This window comes from Mercenaria mercenaria, chromosome 18 (assembly GCF_021730395.1).
Source record: "Mercenaria mercenaria strain notata chromosome 18, MADL_Memer_1, whole genome shotgun sequence".
Classification (NCBI taxonomy): Eukaryota; Metazoa; Mollusca; class Bivalvia; order Venerida; family Veneridae; genus Mercenaria; species Mercenaria mercenaria.
In genome coordinates, this window is record NC_069378.1 from 32,875,073 (window position 1) to 32,896,256 (window position 21,184).

Below are 21,184 nucleotides of genomic sequence, written 5' to 3' on the forward strand. Positions count from 1 at the left end.
CTTAAGCACAGATATAAATTATATATATGCGATAAAAGCATTACCAGCTGTATGAACTCGAGGCATGAAACGAACATGACATTAACATGAAATGGGACTATGAAAGCAAATATTTCAATCTATATTATTTTGAAATAATTATACGATAAACAGTTTATGAATTTAGCTTCTGTCCTATAAAATCATTCCAAATATAAAATTAGTGTACTGTATTCAGCAATAGCTTTGCAATTATAACCAACGGGAATTATTTAATAATCATCTTTCCGGCAATATAGTCAAGTTAGTATGGGTTTTTAAATGCTTTTTTTCTCCTAACGGAGCACACATTTGGATTAAAAGTTACTTATCTTTGAAAAAAGTGTTGTTAATTTAATCTGTTACTATGTTACACATAACTTTGATAAAGAACCCAACATATTTTTGGATAATTGTACATAGTACTATTACATATTTTTATTAGAAATATCTTAATTTGGCGGCCATTTTGTTTTCCACCATTTTGACCTACAAAAAATCATTTGTCAGATGGCCAACATATATTTTTGAATTCAGCATACCCAAATTATACTGAAAAAAGTATATGGGACCAAATACTAACAAAATGCCTGTACTTCTCACACTTATTGAAATCTTGACTAGACTAAGATACATCTGTCAGACTAAATGATTAAAGTTTCCATAGATTTTTCATAAGACATTTGCATAATATTTTGGAATTTTGTAAAAATTTTCAGACTGGAGAAATTGTTAGGGAAAAAATATCGTATGTTACATTTACATCTACATTCCATTGGGCGATTCATGCCATTCACTTATGAGCCGCGCCATGAGAAATCCAACATAATACGTTTGCGACCAGCATGGATCCAGACCAGACTGCGCATCCACGCAGTCTGGTCAGGATCCATGCTTTTCGCTAATGGCTTTTCGCTCATTGCAGTAGGCTTTGAAAGCGAACAGCATGAATCCTGACCAGACTGCGCGGATGCACAGGCTGGTCTGGATCCATGCTGGTCGCAAATGCACTATGTTGGTCTTCTCAAAGTACGGCTCATTTTGTTATTACAAGTTTTATGTAAATTAAATAAAGATCAATAAATATTCCTTTAATATGAAAATCGGAATGAAAATCATTAAATACATTGCAAAATAGACTGATTTTAAATTAAAAGTTTCCTCAGTCTGAATAACAATTGTGACTGTTTCGAAGTCTTATTTTATCCTAATAGTTTACAGGTCTTACAGAATTTGTTGTTCTCCACTTACTAATTATCGTGATTCCATCACAACACACCATTAATCCTGCTAAAGCACACAGAATTATCAAACCGCAAGTACCGATCAGAGATGAAGACGGTCTAGGGTCATTTTTACAACTTAGCTTAGATTGTGCAAGTGCGGTATTTTTTGTATCAATTTGTGTGTCTTTAACTAGGTACGCAATTACTTCTTCCTGTGTCATATTAGCAAACGTTTTGTTTGTGTAGCAGATACAGGGTGCTATGTAAAGTTTCTCGATTTTGATATACAATGGTGTAGTTTGTGACGTTGTGGTTGGCGATGTTGTAGTTTGTGACGTTGTGACTGGCAATGTTTGAGACGTTGTGGTTGGCGTTGTTGTAGTTAGTGAGGTCATACTTTGCGATGTTGTAGTTTGTGACGTTGTGGTTGGCGTTGTTGTAGTTTGTGACGTCGTACTTGGCGATGTTGTAGTTTGTGACGTTGTGGTTGGCGATGTTGTAGTTTGTGACGTCCCACTTGGCGATGCTGTAGTTTGTGACGTTGTGGTTGGCGTTGTTGTAGTTTGTGACGTCGTACTTGGCGATGTTGTAGTTTGTGACGTTGTGGTTGGCGTTGTTGTAGTTTGTGACGTCGTACTTGGCGATGTTGTAGTTTGTGACGTTGTGGTTGGCGTTGTTGTAGTTTGTGACGTCGTACTTGAAGATGTTGTACTTTGTGACGTTGTTGTTGGCAATGTTGTAGTTTGTGACGTCGTAGTTTCCGATGTTGTAGTTTGTGACGGTGTGGTCGATGGATGTACTGTTGTTGTGGGTTCAGGTGTGTTTGGATGAGTTGTTCCTGAAAAAAATATTGACCGTTAACTAACATAAAAAACTTGACAGGTAAAGGTAAACGGAAAGAAAACCAAACTGAAAGAACGTAATATGCATTATAGCCAAAGACAGGTTTCATATATACGTCGAAACCGAAGTGGAAACGAAACCGAAATGAAAACATACATAAATTTAATTTACCAAGTGGATAATAACAAACAAATAGAGAGACAAATATAAAGTTAAACAAAGACATAAAACTTGGCATGCAAATAAACATTAAAAAGTTATACAAAGGACGTATTAATTACTTAATGAATATTTTGTAACTGAAGATTTGATGTAGAGATAGTCTCTAATTTTTCAAGACATAGGTATGAATTAAACAAATCTTTAAAATGCACGCAAATGTCCATGATATATCTCCCAATAATAGATATATTTATAATATTTTATCAAAAACATTTACATTCGCCCTATTCTTTTCCACTGGAAATTATGACGTTCATTACGCATGAACAGCGAAAGGAAAGGTGCGAAAGTTACGTCATCGCTGCTTAGTGATAACCGACCGCTGTTTTGCTGACGTCCGCGTATAGTCAGGGAGAACGTTCCTTACATGACGTCGCAGTTGTTCCCTCTGGTGAACAGAATGGCCGGGATGCTGATTTTAAATGTTAAATGTAACAAAATGTGTACAATTTACAATATTATCTTGTTAAAAACAGGAAAAGAAATTTAATGTAGATAAAAGAAAGGAAACTATTTTTTCTGTGTTCATGCGAAATGAACGACAGAATAGGATCGGCAAATTCATGAATCGCGCTATAGGATCGGCAAATTTAAGATGAATCGCTAGTGCTATTCATGAATTTGCCGATCCTATTTCATTTCATTTCTAAAGTACATAGTCATAAGCAGTTTATATTTTCATATAAAAGTGAATTATATGATGAGGCAAATGTGACATCCTAGGAACGTAATGTAATGTATGTTTTCTAATTGGGTGTATCTCATTTTACATTCAACAGTGATCTAGAGAGCTAAAAAATGAACCATTTTACTGTTTGCTAAAATATAGAACATCTGGAGCCGTCCGATAACCTTCTAATATGCAATGTATATTCTGTAACAGAATGCAAATATTTAGGTGCTGACTGGGACTCGAACCAAGGACCCCTCGCTCTTAAGGCAGACACTCTACCGCTTTGCTATAAAAACAGAGCGTACAGCTAGTCAGTGTAAGTGTACTTTATTATCTATCCGACTTCATTATGTAAACTGGAACAATTTTGTGACAATGGCATGTTTGTAAATCTCCCGTAGAAAATGAAAATGTACTGTTTCAATGTCGTTTATATGATTAAGGGTACGCTAAGGGGTCAACTGACATGTTTTGGACATTTTTTTATTTTAATTTCATATAAATTCACCATACCTTCCCCTATGAGTTGCAACACAAAATGAATTTAAAAGTTTAAATATAATACCGCTATTTGGTAATTTTGGTAATTTCAAGGATTAACAGTAGATATTTGACATGTGTTTACAATAACTCACTTCTAAAAAGAACAGCCAGGCTAGAAATTTATAGTCATTGTATCTTAGTAGTTGATTTCCTGAATCTCAGTAATTATAATGTGTTCTTTTAAGACTCTAGAGGGAGCGTTAATGAGCATTTTATTAACATTTGGTTGTACGAAAATGTTATCATCTAAATCAAATCGTTGATGACCTAATTAGCATCTACTTCTTAGGGAAGAAATAAATAAAAAGAAATAAAACAATCGTTGAAATAAAAGAACCTTGAAACTACTGACAAAGGTAAACGATCATGAATAAGTGAAGCTTAACATTATTTATAGTGGACGCAACTTGACCCTGATGGTTGACCTTTGTGTAGTAACACATAATGAGGCACAGTCTATTTTGAAAAGGAGTGTACGCAAAACGCTTCATCTCTTTGCATTCATAAATTTAAAATTGACATAGATTTATCGTGATATAGATTTACTGCTGTACGTGGTGTAAGCGCCCCTTATTTCTTCAATGAAATAATCGATATGAATAATCAGCCTAAGGTTGACCATCGCGGTAAAGATACGACTATTATAGAAAGGTAAACAATCATGAATAAGTGAACCTTAGCACTATTGATCAGGTCGGCATGACGTCACATCCGGAGCAATCGATTATGCAAATCACCTTAGAGGTGAAAGCAGGATCCGGCAATTCGTAGCGAATTAACTAGCAGTGTGGGTTGTGATGTTTTTATTTTCAAATAAAACAAATCAAGAGACATTTTTTTATTATCTACAGTCCTACCGCTATGGTACAATCTATATATTTTTAAAAAAAGTATGGTTTTTGTAGTAACTGATTTTGTGGCATTTTAAAACTGTCTGGAAAAAGTGACACATTAGGTATTGTCAGCTCTTCGGCGCCACAGATCAGTTATAATTAAAACAAGTTTCCAAGCTTATTCAACATTTTCTCAGTTTGCATATGTAAGTATTAAACTAAACTAAATATCTGAAAACAAAACAATTTTTTTATTCAACTTCTTTGCTTAAAATCGTAGCAGTTTTTTCATCTTTCAGAGAATCTTTTAAGTGTCTTGAAAAAGAATGTTTCTTTTTTCAAGAATGAACAGATCAAATAAATATTAAGTAAATTAATTTTCTGATTTCTTTTATGTCCTTTTAAAATAAGCTGATTTTCTAAATGTTTTAATGCTCTGAAATAATTATATTGTTGCCATTTTCTGAAATGTACTTTGTGCGATATATTTTATTTAGTTTTATGTAAAATGCTATAATGTCGAAGTACATTAAGTATGAAAGTCATTTAAATAAAGTTGAAAACTTATACTTTATTCTATGTGATCTTATTGCAGTCATCTCTCTCTCTCTCTCTCTTTTTTTTTTTTTTTTTTTGAAGAAGAAGAAATGTCCTTCCAGTCAAAAATTAGTTTGGTGAATTGATTTTAAAATTTCAAATGAACTATATGCTCGGGCATGTGTATTAATTAAGTTTTTTTTATGTAGTAGCTCTATTAATCCCTTTGTCAGTTGACACGCAAATAACAATAATGTGTATCTTCCAAATATCATAAGACCCTGAAGGCATACATCAAACGGATAAGACAGGAAATTACCATAAAGGCCCCGAAGGGGTACATCAGAGGGATAAAACAAACAGGAAATCAGTCTATTAATTAGTGATAGTCATTAGGAACTGGTCAAAACTTATTTTCATTAATATACCACATACTGATTGGTTTCCATAGTGATTTATGACTGGAATAAATGCTTTAATTTTGTGGTATGTGGAAGCAGTCAATTGTGACAGTCTAACAATTAACAAAAAATATGGATGCAAATTAACGTTCACAGTTTTAAATAATTGACAATTTACTACAAAGCAGAGATCAGTATTTTCGTAAATAGAAGTCATCAATTTATTGATACGTCCTGGCTTTTCGTAAAAAGAAGCTAGCATGCAGTTATCATATATCATTTTATCTCCACAGGTAACACAGTAGCTCTAGATGTCATATTACTTTTAAAACAATTGTAACGTATAAAAAATCCCTTTGTGTTATAAATGCAGATAAAGATCTTATATTGTGATCCTCATACGCTTCGAGGGAGAAAAATCCCTTCTCAAGTATTTACGCATAATGTACTATTAAGCTTTAAATTAAGACACCTCTCATTAAATCTCACACGAATCAGAATTTAGGTAAGAAGTGTTGATTTAATTAAATCTGGCGTGGCTAAATCACTTTTGACACCACACTTTCAGCTATCTGGCTTTCAGAACTATTTTAATGGCAGGCTACAAAATAGAACGAGAAAAGTGAAACAACTGGAGAAACCGAATTAGGTGAGCTAGATTCTCTATTTTATTTATTTTTAAAAGACCTCCGATTTTTTAAATTATGATTTTCCTCCAGTCCGTCACAAAAATGGGACCTTGCAGCTTACACGGATCAATGATGAATATCACGTCTGAAACCTAAAAAAGAAAGTTTTCTTTCTCAGGAGTGATTTCTGGAACATCATGCTATATTATAAATTCACTGACTTATTTATATTGCCCAAAATTTTACTTTAAGCAAGAAAAACAACCAGCACTAGTGAAACGTGAAACGCTTTTCAATTACAATTTAGCGTTTGCTGTCACCTCCGCTTGTTGCTACGCAACGCGATACGCTGAGGTGCCCGGATATCCGACCTGATCAATTTACAAAGGTAAAATGGTCTTCTTCTTAAAAATCACCACAGGTTCCGGCACATCTTCTGACTAATAGCAGAGCTACCGGCGCCGCGAAGCGGCGCCGACAGCGTCGCATTACGGTTAGACGTGTGAAAAAGAAAATGAATAAAACTGTACACATTACTACCGAGTTGAAAATTCGTGGTAAGTTTTTGGAATCGGTGTTGTTCGGGTTTCTTCCAGTACGCAATGCTCATAGTAATTAATCAGTAAGACGTCAATAGACGCTTGCTGTTTACAGTTGACAAAAGCGTTTCGCTTACTGCTTTGAACGTTGAATAAAAATGTAAATGAGCGCCTGATAATAAGAATTTAGTGCTAAATACATTTTCTACGAAGAAAGAAAGGTAAAATACAATATTTTCAATGTGAAACGATTTTCGTCACGCTGCCGCAACTGAAATATATTATATATACTTATATTTGTGTTGATGACGTCATACTTCCACACTGGTGCAGTGGTTAGCGAGGTCGCGTTGAAGTCCAAAGGTCGAGAGTTCGATCCTCACCAGAAGCGTCTTTTTTTACATTTTTTTTATATTTCAGTTTTTTTATATTTATTTTATTATGGGTTTTGAAAGTATTGTAAAAAAAAATAAAGTCATTCATGTGATATTTAACAAGTGTTTTGTTAGTGATGTCAGGTTCCAATGTAGTACTGTCTGTAGCCTACAGTAGTCAGTAGATAAAACTTTTTTTAAAAAAAGGTTTTTGGATCAAAATTTATAGGCATTGAACTGTGAAAAGCACAAAATGCTCTTCTCCCTGTTAACATATATTTCATCCACAAGCTTAAAAATCACTAAAAAAAACTATTGACTATGAATTATCAATAAACATCAAAAAGGCTCCTACTAGTAACTACCATTCCTATTCTATATCAGTTGTGATTAACCATAAAAATGTTAACTTCGCAGTTCAGTAAATAAAACAGAAGTTTTCGAGAATTTCGGCAAAAAAGTGATTTTCTCTGGGTAAAATTCTCATCATTTACATGTACAAAGCTAGTCTTTTGGTTTTTAAACAAGCTTTGTACATGTAAATGATTTTCATTCTCCCATACCAGAGATCTATCATAGCAGTATTTTGCCTTAAAGTTGGACACATTCTTCTTTCTAAAAGAACTGTAACTTTCTTTAGATTTAATCTTAATGCATTCTAAGACATTCATTCAGAAATCAGGAATTATCATTGATTCATGAAAATTTTAATAGATCTTAAAGAACATAAACTTCCTAAATCGGATCCATAATTCCAGGTCATTCCAGCAGCACTCCTTTAATTTTCAAGGGGCACTGGTGATTTTTCAAGGGAGCTCTGCCTTCTAGGTAGCACCTAAGTTCATATTATCAAATATGGGAACAACACATTAAACTGTCCAGTTTCTGATATTGCAAGGAAATTTGGTTCGGCATTCAATGCATGGTGGCATAAAGTCTCCCTCAAACAGTCATACAAGCTACAATTAAGAATTCCATGTTTACCTGTTTCTGTTTCTATAACAGTACAAAAGGAGCTTTTCTATCTTCTAAACTTAAACTTTAGTACCTGTTTCCAACCTTATAGGTGCAACACCACAGCGAAATTTACAAAATGCTGACCTATGTTGCAACGGCATTAACATTTTACAATAACTTTCTACAAAAAATAAAAGAAAAAGGTTTTAAGAATACAGTAATAAATAAATAAGTTTGTTCCGCCATCTACAAGATGTGCTATCGAGAATGATCAATCGTGTATAAATTAGTACGACCTGAAAATTGATCATTTGTACTACGTTTCTCTTTCTGTTCTAAAACTATTCTGCTCATCCACAAGCTTGTAATTACCTCCCATCGAAACATTCATCCAACCAATAAGAATAGTACAGTGGAAGATACGAGTGCTATTCCTCCATATGATAATGGATCTCTGGGGTTTGTCTAGCCATCAATTCGTCACCTTAGCGCAAAAAGTGAATAAGTCCTTCTTTAAGTCAATGCAGTTATCCACTTCTTGCATTGAGGCGACGAATTGCTGAATCATTTTTAGCCCGACTAATCAAAGAATAGGTAAAGCAATTGGACTCGCCCGTGCGCCGGCGTCGGGGTCCGCGTCCGCGTCCCGATTTGGTTAAGTTTTTGTATGTAAGCTGGTATCTCAGTAACAACTTTTGGGGATGGATTTAAACCTCACCCATCTTTTTACTGTGATGAACTGACTCACAGTGCACAAGTTCTATAACTCTATTTTGCTTTCTTACAAAATTATGCTCCTTTTTCGACTTAGAAATTTTTGGCTAAGGTTTTGTACATGTATGTATGCTGGTATCACAGTACCCACTAATGGGAATGGATTGAAACATCACCCACTTGTTAACTGTCATAATCTGACATGCACTGTGCAGGTCCCATAAATTTATTTTGCATTTTTTAAAATTATGCCCCTTCTTCAACTTAGCAGTGTTTGGTTAAGTTTATGTATAATAATTACCTCATTATCCATTAATGGGAATTGATTGAAACTTCACATACTTGTTCACAGTCATGATCTAATATGCACTGTCATGTTCCATAACTCTACTTGGCATTTTTACAAAATTATTTCCTTATTGACTTAGCAATTTGTTTATGTTTTGTATGTAATATGGTATCTCAATACCAACTATTGGGAATGGATTGAAACTTCCCACACTTGCCCATTGTCATGAGCTGATAAGCACTGTGCAGGGTCCATAACCCTGTTATGCATTTTTACAAAATTATTTTGTATTCATTGCATTGTTAAGGCTGTTGAATTGTCGAGCGTTGCTGTACTCCGACAGCTCTTGTTTAAACTTCTGAGGGTATGTTATCTGGACCCTAAGCTGTACCATATTTAACCTTTATCAACAGCCCTTTTCACTTGAAGGATAGAAATAGGTTCATTAAATGGTAAAAATACATGACTAGTACCATTTACATCAGAAGCATGATCATAACTAGAAACATTATCATTACTGAACAAAGAGTTAGCGTCTGATTGCCATTTATGAAGTACATCAAACGGTGAACAAGAATTACACGACTGTTCTATTGTATTCTGCGGGTTAATAACCAAAATGAATACCTACATACCATACCTGCGCACGTGAACAGGTATCATACCATACCAGTGCTCGTGAACAGGAATCATACCATACTTGAGCATGTGAAAAGAATTTTAGATGAGTTCAAACTGTCATGTTTATTTAATGCCATGTCTTTGTCCGTTAGTATTGACCTGACACTCAAAACTATTCCGTATATTTTCCATAAACTAATTCTCGGTGTCTGAAGTTAGCTAAATAGCGATATAAATATTACGTATATATTTATTTTTAATTTTCACAATGTCACATGACTGTGCAAATAGCTGTGCGGACAAAATGTTTAGCCACTAAACTATATTTTTGTTTTGGTTCAACTCCTCCGTACGGACCATTTTCCCCCAAATTTTATCAGTAGAAATATTGCCATGCTTATCTTATTAAACCTTATGGTCGATAAACGTTATGGAAAATGTTGAATAAAACATATTTAAAAGTACCTTAGATAGAAAGACAAAGTATTTGTCACCAGCTTTTCATGAAAATAAATACTATATCTTCAACTTAAAACAATCAGATTTCGTGAAATGTGTTACGCAGATTTTTTAAATGTAAATGTAACATCGATAACAACATTACATTGAATTAAAAAAAATGGTCTGAGGTGATTTTGAACTCGTGGTATCGTGCGTGGTAGTCAGACAGCCACCACTATGCCACCGTGCCATTGGTTTATATTGGTTATTTTAGGATACAAATAGTTCGTAAAGTAATCGAAAGTCCGAAACTCCCGTAAATACTGGCGAAGATTAATGAGTGCCAGGTCAATACTTACGGACAATAGACAATACCTGCGTCAAGTAGCATTTACAAATGACCATTGAATTACGATTGTCATGTTTTCATCTACAAGATACATTTACGGCTCAGTACTTAACAGGGAGGAGTAGAAAAAGATGATGATGATGATGATGATGATGACGACCACGACCACGACGAACCCGTAAATGCAGAGCCCGAAACTAAGTTTATCATGAGGAATGTGTTATAAACATGCAACCGTGGTCTGAACTTGTGCATAAAAAGATAAAAAAAAAAACAAGAACAAAAAAAAACAACAATAACAAAACAATGAAACAAATTGCGGACTTTTCATTCAGTTAAACAGATAAACAGACGATACCATTTTCGGAAACATTATTGTTAAATATCACTTCATGAGAATGTGAACTTCAAAAAGTGAAATATTGGTGTTACAGAGACACTACTGATGCGTTGTTTTGTTTTGTTTGTTTTTTTCTGTAAAATGAAACAAAGAAAAACTCCCAACAAATAGTCGACTTACAAAACTAAATTTACATTGGCGAATTAGCAGAACTTTCATAAACATTTTTAATACAATTTTATGTATTTGAATTTATCTGCTTAAGATAAAGTAGTTCCCACAATCATTTCCGTCTGATTGGGAGAAAGAAAGACTTATAGATAAATAAATTAATATAAACTAACACATTAAAATGATATTGTGTAAATCAGTTACTTACCTCTTAGATCGGTGTTCTTGAATTGAAAATACCCGCGCGCGTGCGGTAACACCTGGAGCGCTAAGGCTCAAACACGCTCTCGGTGTCACGATTCGCCCGAGTGCGGGTATTTTCAATTCATGAACACCTCCTACTCGGTTAGTAACCTACACATACTACCGTTATTCAAAACAACTTCATTAGGTATACTCTTTTTTACAATGTCAAACACCAATTTTCCAAATATTTTCCCAAAATAAAGTACTTACATTGCACTCAATTAGTAGTTCTTTCTGCCTGTTATACCATTAGAAACGTTCAGCTCTTAAAATTTGCACCTCACGATCGAACAATTTGCAGATATAAACAAACTCAGATTTATATTTTAATTTTCTTCTCTTTGTGTATTCTTTACCAACAAGGTTTCTGCATTACAAGCATTAGACCATAATTCTATTAGGCTTTCAGACCACCAAGGTTTTCATGGTTGTCGTCTTTTATGATTTAAACCCAAACTAACGGTTTTGTATGCAAGTTTGTTTTTCATTATGACTCCATTCACTGGATACAGATTTATTATCATGCTGGGTTCTTATGCATACCTCTAACTTATAAATAACAGCATTTACTTCTGCATGAACAATAATGTCTGTAAGAAAATCAACAGGTACATCAGTCGCATCAAATTTATCATAAGGTTCAAAAAGCAAAGTTTCATTTAAAGCCTTGTTGAAAGAAATGTCAGTGATTTTCCATTTTAACATAGAATGATCTGTCACACTGCTTAAGGTGAAATGTTCTTAGTGTTATTAATTAACCCTGTTGTACGTATCACAGAAAATTCCTAAAATTTTGGAAGTCATGCAATAATCAAAGACACGGCACCTTTTCACAGATAAGAATGTCTTTGACTTGCAATTCCAAATCCTTACTGGTGAGAAAATAATTATCTCAATGAACTAAAAATCTTTTGCAAGATCTGTTATCTGTCACGCTGTCAAATGATATATATAAATGATCTCTTTGATCTATGGGTCTAGGTTTCAAAGAGGCACACGTCGTTGTGATGAATATGGGTGCGTCATGTTCATTGACTATCTAATTCATACGATCAGACAAGAAAATTTTACTTCTTGTATGTATATTACATGTTCTAAAAATAACCTAAATTTTATCGGCCGAAACCGTTCATCATCTATCAAAATATGTTTTATGTTTAATTGTTTGTAGGTTTCCCCCATTAAACATAACTTTCTAAAAATATGAACTGTGGGGAAAATCAGCTACAGGTGTTACCCTAGCCATTGATAACTGGCAAAAATGCTCAGGTTACAACCAACTACAATCTACAAATTTCTGATGACTGGGAAACTATTGTATCTGCACCTGAATTATTTTTTCGTTATTTTATTATAATTATTATTATTATGTTATTGAATGGGAGACTTTGGTCAGTTATCTCCCTTTCATACTCTCTAAAGTAAGTAGGTCCTTTTCTTTGGATTACTCTGTTGTTATTGCTATGTTATTTGTAACAATATGATGTAAATGAAGCTAAGATATTGGTAATCATGACTATTTATTTAATAATGCTTTCAGTTACGTATTCCATAAACATGCAAGTGTCTTAATTTTGACATTCCAGACATAAAATTTAACATATATGCAAGATATCTCACATATTTGAACTGAGATGTTATTGACAAAACAGTGATAAAGTCAGAGTAATATTCCAAATGATTGGGACCAACTTACAATTTTATCATCTTGGACATAATCCGTTATTGGAGACAATTTGAAACTCACTAAAGTCCCTCGTTATCTCTTATTTTTATTTACCTTTCTATTTTCATTGATAAATTGGTAAACATATATTTGTAGAGGCTCTGAAAGTAACTAAACAATACTTTAAGTCAGTGTTAATGGTCAAGTATAATAAAATATACTCTTTTCCTTTAATAATCTTTTTTTTTATCATTTTGTGACCGTAAGCATTCATACTGAAAGTTGTCGTCTGTCCATGATTTCTTGTGGACACGTTTGAGACCACATTTTAAAATCAATTTTAATAAAACTTGCACACAATTTGTATTGGCATAAAATCTCGGTTCCTTTCGGAAACTGGCCAGATCCTATAAGGGGTTCCCATGTAATTTCGGTTAAATTTGCTATTTTGGGCTAGTAAACACGATAGAGACAATTGCAATTGATTTTTGGCATAATATCAGTTTCTAATGAAAGGTGGCTAGATTCCATCATAGATTTCAGAGTAATGGCCCCTTAAAGGGCCAAAATTTGCTATTTTTGGCTTGTGGACACGATACAGACCACATTTGGCAATTGATTTTAATTAAAATTTCATACAATTTGAATTAGCATAATATCTCGGTTTCTTTAGACAATTGGCCAGATTCCATCATGTGTTTTAGAGATATGGCCCCTTAAGGGTCAAAAATTACTATTTTGGCTTTTACGGCCATGTAGAGACTTATTTATGGTTTGATTTGATACAAACTTTCAAAATATTTTTAACAACAATAGATCTTGGATTCCATGATGAATCCGGCAGATTCAAGCATAGGTTCCGGACTGTGGGCCCCTGACTGAGCCCTGAATGAGCCAAGATTTGTTGATTTTAGCTTATGAATACGATAGGAGTGACATTTTTCAAGGGATTTTAACTATAGTTACAACTTATGTCACAAAGATATATCGGTTCCTTTCGAAAACCGAGTAAATTCCGTCATGGGTTCTAGAGTTACTGTCCCTAAAGGGGGAAAGACTTTCTATATTGGCCCTTTCAGCCTTAAAGATATTTCATTTATGCTTTGATTTGAAATCAAATAATAAGCTTGTTTTAATACACTCTAATGGGCCACATTTTTATTCTATCTACATAATACTTGGTCAGAATGTTTTTTATCATAGTCTTGGATCACGTGGGGTCAAAAACTAGGTCACTAGTTCAAATCAAACAAAATACTTGTGTATACTCAAGAGGCCATATTTTTAGTCCAATCTTGATGAAAATTGGTCAGAATGTTTGTCTCCATGAAATCACTAGGTCAATCATGTTTAAACTGTAACGGTATGTTACTCAGGTCAGATACCTAGGGTCATCTTGGGCCTCTTGTTTAACCTATAGCCAATATTGGTGTGCAGTGGCATGCTTACATATTAGGCCTGTTGCTTTTGAAGTGACTGTGTAATTCACCTTTATGTGTTTTATTCTCTGTGTCACCTGTATGCCGCCATCTATGCTACTTTTTTGCAAATTAGTGTCATCACCAAGGCTACAGTTATAACTGTTACAGTGAAACTTCGGTAAAGTAAACAGAATGTTATCAAGAATCATTTTCAAAATAGTCTGAAAACTGATATTTCCACATGTTTTTTTCTTTCGTTGACAAGTGTATTCCTATACACTCACAAATTTAAATCTTAATAGTGCAAACTTTAATAGAAAATGACAAAATCGACTAGATGTTTCTAACAGAACTTTAATTTCTTAGAATAACTTCAATCAACTTTATGAATAATAATGTTGAGACTAAAATTTCAAATAATGATAGACAGTAAAATGAAGTGCACAGTACCACAGGCAGGTGCGATAAATGAAATAGTACCTGTGTCATGTCCTTGCCCTCTCCGAAGCAGACAACCCTCCCATGTAACACAATAGCAAAATTCGGGAGGAGTTACAAATCAAACTGCTATGGTAATGCAAAAATCATTGACCTAATTTTGTCAATTAAAGGACAGGAAAAAGCATCAAGATAAGCCATTTGTCACATTACAGAATGACACGTGGCTGCATCCATCTTCCATATTTTCATTAAAATAATGTTACCGGAGACTATTGTATGTGCTATGAGGCAGATACAACAGTTTCCCGGTCAATAAAGTTGGTGGTTTGCAGTAGATGCATGACAATAAAGGGCTTAAGAAAATGCAATAAAACCATTTTTGATCAGAATGTGAGATACAATAGTTTCCCGGTCAGCCCAAGAATTGTTACATATGTTAAGCAATTCAACCTACCTGCTTTGTTTGAAAGAGGTAAATGCATAACTTACAGGTCGCTTAAAAGGTTACAAGAACAGCCCTACATTCTCTGTTCACATTACAATAGAAGTGTGTGCATATCATTAAAAGCGAGCTAGTGTACACGCGTAGTGACTAAGTATACAGTTCGATAAAATTCATGTTTAATCAGTTTTAGATATAAATTTTTAATCAGTCTTGCATAGAAAATATTTTGAAAGTGTCCTTAAATCGAACATTCGGTGATACTTTCACATTAAATGTAAAATAGGTCCTTGGTTTATCTAAATACTACAACGTATGTATTCTGTGTATAAATGCCAAGAGAAACCTTTAATGTATGTTTAAGTTTTGTCTGAAGTTACTATTACTCAGATCAGGGTAACAGAAGTAAACAGAACAGCTCAAAATGTTAAGTATCTCTAGAAAAGTGCTAATATTTATACTTTTACAGCTATTTATTTTATCACGGCCTGTAAACACTGGCTCCCTCTCTTTTTTGAGGCGAGTTGAAAAAAAAGTGCCAGTGATACTTCCGAGGCTGCGTTAATGACCGGAACTTTACCAGAAAAGTCAACAAAGAAAGAGGGCGAGAAATTATATACTTTTTGTAACATATTTAAGACCCTGTTTCAAGTAACGGGTAATGTAGTGCCATTCAGAAATAATTTCGAAGTATGCAGGTGGATTTGCAGTGCGAAAGCATTTCTTGATGTGAGAAGATTTGAAAGCTGGGAAATAGGACCAGTTCAAACCGGAAGTGAACATCTGTCTACATACTTTACCCAAATTAAAAATTTAAAAGTCACCATACCTAACTTTTTGCAGAATGGTTTTGCAGAATAACCCGAGTATGTAACAAGTATGTAAGTTATTAGCTGGTTGTGTCAGAATTAGTTGTAACAGATACATGATAGCAGCTATGAGTATATACAAACGGTAACTAAAATTTTAATATGAACTCAATATGACTTGACCTGACTATACAACGACTGACAATGGACAAAGACAAAACTATATAAATTGTGTGCATGTTTTGTGCTTTTTATTAATGACAAGATTAGGACTCTCATACAAGAATACAGAAAGTTATCAAAACGGAAGTTTTACATCATCCATTAAAAATAACATGCCAAAATCATCAATTTGCACTTTTTGAACAGCCTGCAAGGATCCTGTTGCAGGAACAATGTCCATTTTTGTTTTTGGCATTTCTTAATTTAATAGTCCATACTGAATTACAGGATATTAATGGAATGGCGGCCTAGCCATCTCGTGTTTTCGCAAAATAGCAAAAATGTTCCCGAGTATCAATTAAAAAGCATGGAACCCTTCTATGATTTCAATTTCCCAAGATGACTCATCGATTTATACAAAGCTAGCAGCAGTTAGTTTTACAACTCACATCAGAATTTTACATGTATCATCTGTTTAAATTTTCTAAAGAATTAACAATCATTATCGCTCACTTTAATTTACAGACATTCAAAATCACGAAGTCCTAATTATTACAAATATTGACGGGGCCAAAAACGAAGTGTACCCTGCTACCTTATCCGTGAGATATAAGCCGCGGACCTGTTTCTTGAAGCCTACGTAGAACAAAGTTAAAACTTAGGTGTAAAGTGTTTCACTAAAAGCATTTGAGCAGAATTGTTTTAACTATTCGCCTATTCCAAGAACATGAGAAAAGCACAATTGTGATAGTTAAAAATAATATTGCATTATTATTGCATCGGTAATACATGCGAGTGTTATAGATTTGCCTCGGTAATTTTGCGAGTGATAAAGCTTTCCCTCGGTAATACTGTGAGTGATATAGCTTTGCCTACATGTATCTACTTGTACGATGAGTATCAATTTCTATGTTTTCGCGTAAAACGGGACGCGCTAAATGTTCTTTATATACATTTCTCGTTTTAAATAACGACTTGACGAGAATTTCATTATAGGATTAAATCATTTTTTCTGAAGATACAGCATGTGTACAAATCCTGCCGAATAACGCAAACATTGAATAAACACCCAAAGGGGCGGGCTTTATGTTAAGTGTGCGTTAAAGACAGAAATCAGAAAAAAAAATCCAAGTAAACATGTCTCCGCACCTACATTTCATTTTATTTCGAAATAACTTTTTGTCATATTATGAATCAAAACCGTTATCATCATATGGGAAATTATCTAACTATGAAAATGAGTGTTCATACTTACATGTTTCGTTTAGAAATAAAAAAAAAACTCACAAAATTTTCCGAATATACGCGTATAAATATAACAATGATTTACAACGTTATGTTGTAAATAATAAACCGAATGGATTTTTATGTTTCCCGTGCTGAGATTAATATGTTGCAAAATGCATATTTCAACGTAAATAGTATGAAGAAAATAGCTGCCGGTATTTGTTTTTTCTTTGCCACGCCGGTATTTGGCAAATTCAGCCTATATCATACACGCTTTGCAAAATTAAAAACTGCCTGATATTGTTACATTACCTAATTACCTGTTTGAAAGTTAGTACGATATTATTTATTTCATTCTATTTTCAACATCATAAAAACGAATGCTTACTACTCCTCGTTTAAATGGGTCAACTGTGTTGTTGTACTTATAAAATGGACTTGTCAGGTTTATAGGTTGGTCAGGGCTATGGATATGCGATATGTATTGTGTTTTGTCCTTATTTTATAGCATTGATCCCCTTCAGCTTGGAACCGTCCATGTTTACAAACACGTTTCGTCGCGTGAGTGGAACGATGCTCTATCTACCATTTTTTAAACGTGGCGAAAATCGCTTCCAAAGATTAATTCTCGTCTAGTTTCTTTATTTCTGGGCGAAAATGATGATAAATATATCTACTTGTTCCTTGCGCTTAGTTCTTTCAGACTGTAAATGTTTTTAAATACATTTCGTTTTTACTTTTCTTCATTTATACATTTTTCACTTTGGAGATAGAGCAAATTTGACAAAAATAGAAAAAAATGTTAAAGGTGTATTGCTCTATCGGGAGATAGAGCACTGTGAATTTACAAAATTGGACATAGAGCAAGATAATATTTATTACAATTGTATATTGAAAATAGTGCGAGAGCCCTTAAACAGTAATGACAGTCACTGTACTCATTTTGAAATTAAAGGAGGATTGGATTTGGTTTTAGTATCATCAAACTGACACAATATTATAGGCCATATTGCAACTTTCAAGATTTTCTTTGAGGAGGAGGACTCTATGTGCATTATTTTTGGCACGCGCGGATACCTGGGTATATGACTTTCTTCGTGTCAACTGGATGGCTTCCTCACATGAAAAAGCGAGGTTTCAAACTGGTGAGGGGCAGGTGTTCAAAGTCAGAAGACTTGGACTGATTTGCCAATGGTTTTACCATGCTGTCCGCATTGTTCAGGGTTAACTGAACTGCTACGTTATAGACATAATTGGCTATTAAACTAGGCACATTGGTCCTACTTATTTGCAGATGGGTATTCGTAAAGCATATCGTAGTATTGGTTTAAACAACATCAAAAAGATTTTGAAGTTTAATTACTCAGTAACCGCAATAATTATTGTCAGCAATGAACAAAGATCTAAATCTTTTTTTAGTCCTAACTATTCTATTTGCCAAATACAACTAGCTTTTCATTAAGCTGAGTAAGATTTTCCGTGTTTTGTTATCAGCTGGCATTAAGTTTGACATAATACTAAGCATTATAACAATACCTAATGACATTGTCTTTGCAACTAAATATTCTCAGTAATAACTGTATTCTTTCACAAAACGACAGTTTTTATATTATGTTCAATTTTTGCATGTAACTGTACTTGTCATGAAGTCATACCAGTTCTCTTTTACACAACACAATCAATGTTATATTCATGTCTCTTTTTAGCTATTAGTACAGGTGGATTGTACGGCGTCCATCGTCCGTCTTCCTGCGTCAACATTGTACTTTTCTCCTCTGAAACTACTGGTTACATTTATACCAAAACTTGGTCAGTAGAATTTTGGGATAGATTTCTATCAAGTTTGATCAAATGGTTATCTTGGCCCCTTTAAGGGCAGCTTCTGCCAGCTAGAGCACCAGTATAAGGTCCTTTCTCAAATCTGTTTGATTAAGGACACTAGAGCTACAAATAGAGATACTTTCTGGTCATGAATCAGTGGACGGATCTTCATCAGAGATGGCCGGTGGCATCATTAGAGGGCTATCTCTCAATTTTATTCAAACGGAGACTGTTTGCTCATTCTAGGGCTAAAATCAAAAATACCTTTAATGACTACTTCTAATGAACCACTCAATTGACTGTCATCATTCTCGGTCCGTAGCATCATTATATTGCCCCTCCATTTTTTTTAATTGTGGGTTGGGGTGGGGGAGCGCATGGCCCTCTAAGGGGCGACTAGACCTAAAGCTACAAATGCCTTTAAATGACTACTTCTCAACCGCTTGATGAATCTTCATCAAACTTTTATTAGGTCCTTCAACTAATTTATTCAATAAGTGTGGCCTCTTTTAGGGGCTGCTAGAGTTGCAAAATAGAGATACCTTTTACTAAATTCCTCTCTAACTCCTGAATGGGTCTTCATAAATCATTGTCCGGAGCATCATTATAAGGTCCTTTACCATGTTATGTCTTATATCAAATCTATTCAAATAGGGACACTTTGGCCCTTTTAGGGGACACTAGAGTTGAAAAAGAAATAACTTTAGATGATTTCTTTCGATGGTTATGTGCTTTGGTGCGTGACAGCACAATGATAAAAAAATAATGAACAGCTTAAAAGATTTTCACCAAACCTAGTTAGAAGCAAAGTCAGATGGTTAAGGCTTTCTTCAGTTGAAGGACTTAGGCCCATTTAGGCCTCTTGTTAACTTTTCAGATAATTATGACAATTAAATTAAGCTCAAAGATATTACATCGCAAATAATATGTCCCGGTCATACCTTTCATACTAATCTTATTGTATATATTCCATTTAGTTTCTGCATGTCGTTCTCAAATCTGGTGGCATACATTTCAACTTAATACTGAGTATCATAACAAGATTTCATAGCATTTATTTTGCAACTAAACATATGTTTCATATTCGGTACAGTTACATAATGTGATAGTTTAATAGTTTTGTGGCATTGATTTTGATTCACACCAACCATTTGTAATAAGTATTGACTACTTAAAATTCTAAGAAACATATATATCTATTCTCTCTCACAAACACAATCGTTATTTATATTCCTCACAGTTTCTTCATGTACGTACTTTCATTTAGTGACTTGAATTTCAGCATTGCATTCCTTGTTTGATATTTGTCCTTGTTTTTTAAGTATTTAATTTTCAATTTTCTCTGTTGTCAAGGGTTGCAAGTTTAACGATAGGATTTTTGCGTCGTCTGGAAGTAGGGATATTGTACTGCTTGTTCTTGTTGTCTTACGAATACTGCATTCAGCAAAATTTGCATAGCTAAAAAAAGTGATCAACAAGAAAATTAGTTGGCGCCTTACTGTAACTTTGTAAAGTAAAATATGTCCTGTTTTTGGTTTTATTTCTACTGCTCTTAATAGACAATAACTTACTTAGTTACTATCACAAATTTGCTTCTCGGAAACATGCTTACAAATACCATTGTTATATTCAGTGGTATTTCTTAAGATACAGCTTCAGAATGACGAAAATAGTTTCTATCCGAAATACACATCCATACAGGTCTGTTGCAAATATTGCATGTATGTTCTTGCCTATAGCTTAATTGACAATGCTATGTGTTTGTATAAGTAATAAAATGATAAAATAACCTGTATAAGCAATCTCACCTATGCATGTCGTGTAGATAGGCATTCTAAGTATATTTCAAACATGCTACAACTATGCCTATCCGCCATATTTTGTTGTGATCACATGCATGTAACTGTGCATTCTATTGGTTAAAATGGAGTTAGAGCAATTCTGGATTAAGTTAAATGGAGATAAAGCACTCCTTTACAAAATCTAATGATGATCACATGATGTTAGTTTATGTGTATGATTGGTCAGAATAATTTTAAACATTACAGTGCTTTAAGTCCTGGAGATAGAGTACTTTAGTCGTTACTGTTACATTCAAACAGAGGACATGGAGCAAAGTATTACGCAGGATCTTTCTCTATGACGTCAAAAGTTACGTTTTCTTGCTCCAGAACGATAGAGCTCGGCGAGACAAACAAAATGATGTAAAAATCTCATTTTTTCAAAAAA

The 21,184-nt window shown here is 34.0% G+C and overlaps 1 protein-coding gene across 1 annotated transcript in view; it reads right to left on the reverse strand.

Moving 5' to 3' along the window:
• Positions 1-1,225: 1,225 nt before the first annotated feature.
• Positions 1,226-21,184, reverse strand: part of LOC128550539 (mucin-22-like) — a 65,643-nt gene continuing 45,684 nt past the window's right edge. The window contains exon 6 of the mRNA XM_053529772.1: positions 1,226-2,082. Within this exon, the coding sequence (XP_053385747.1) occupies positions 1,226-2,082 (857 nt within the window). The remainder of the gene's footprint in view (positions 2,083-21,184) is intronic.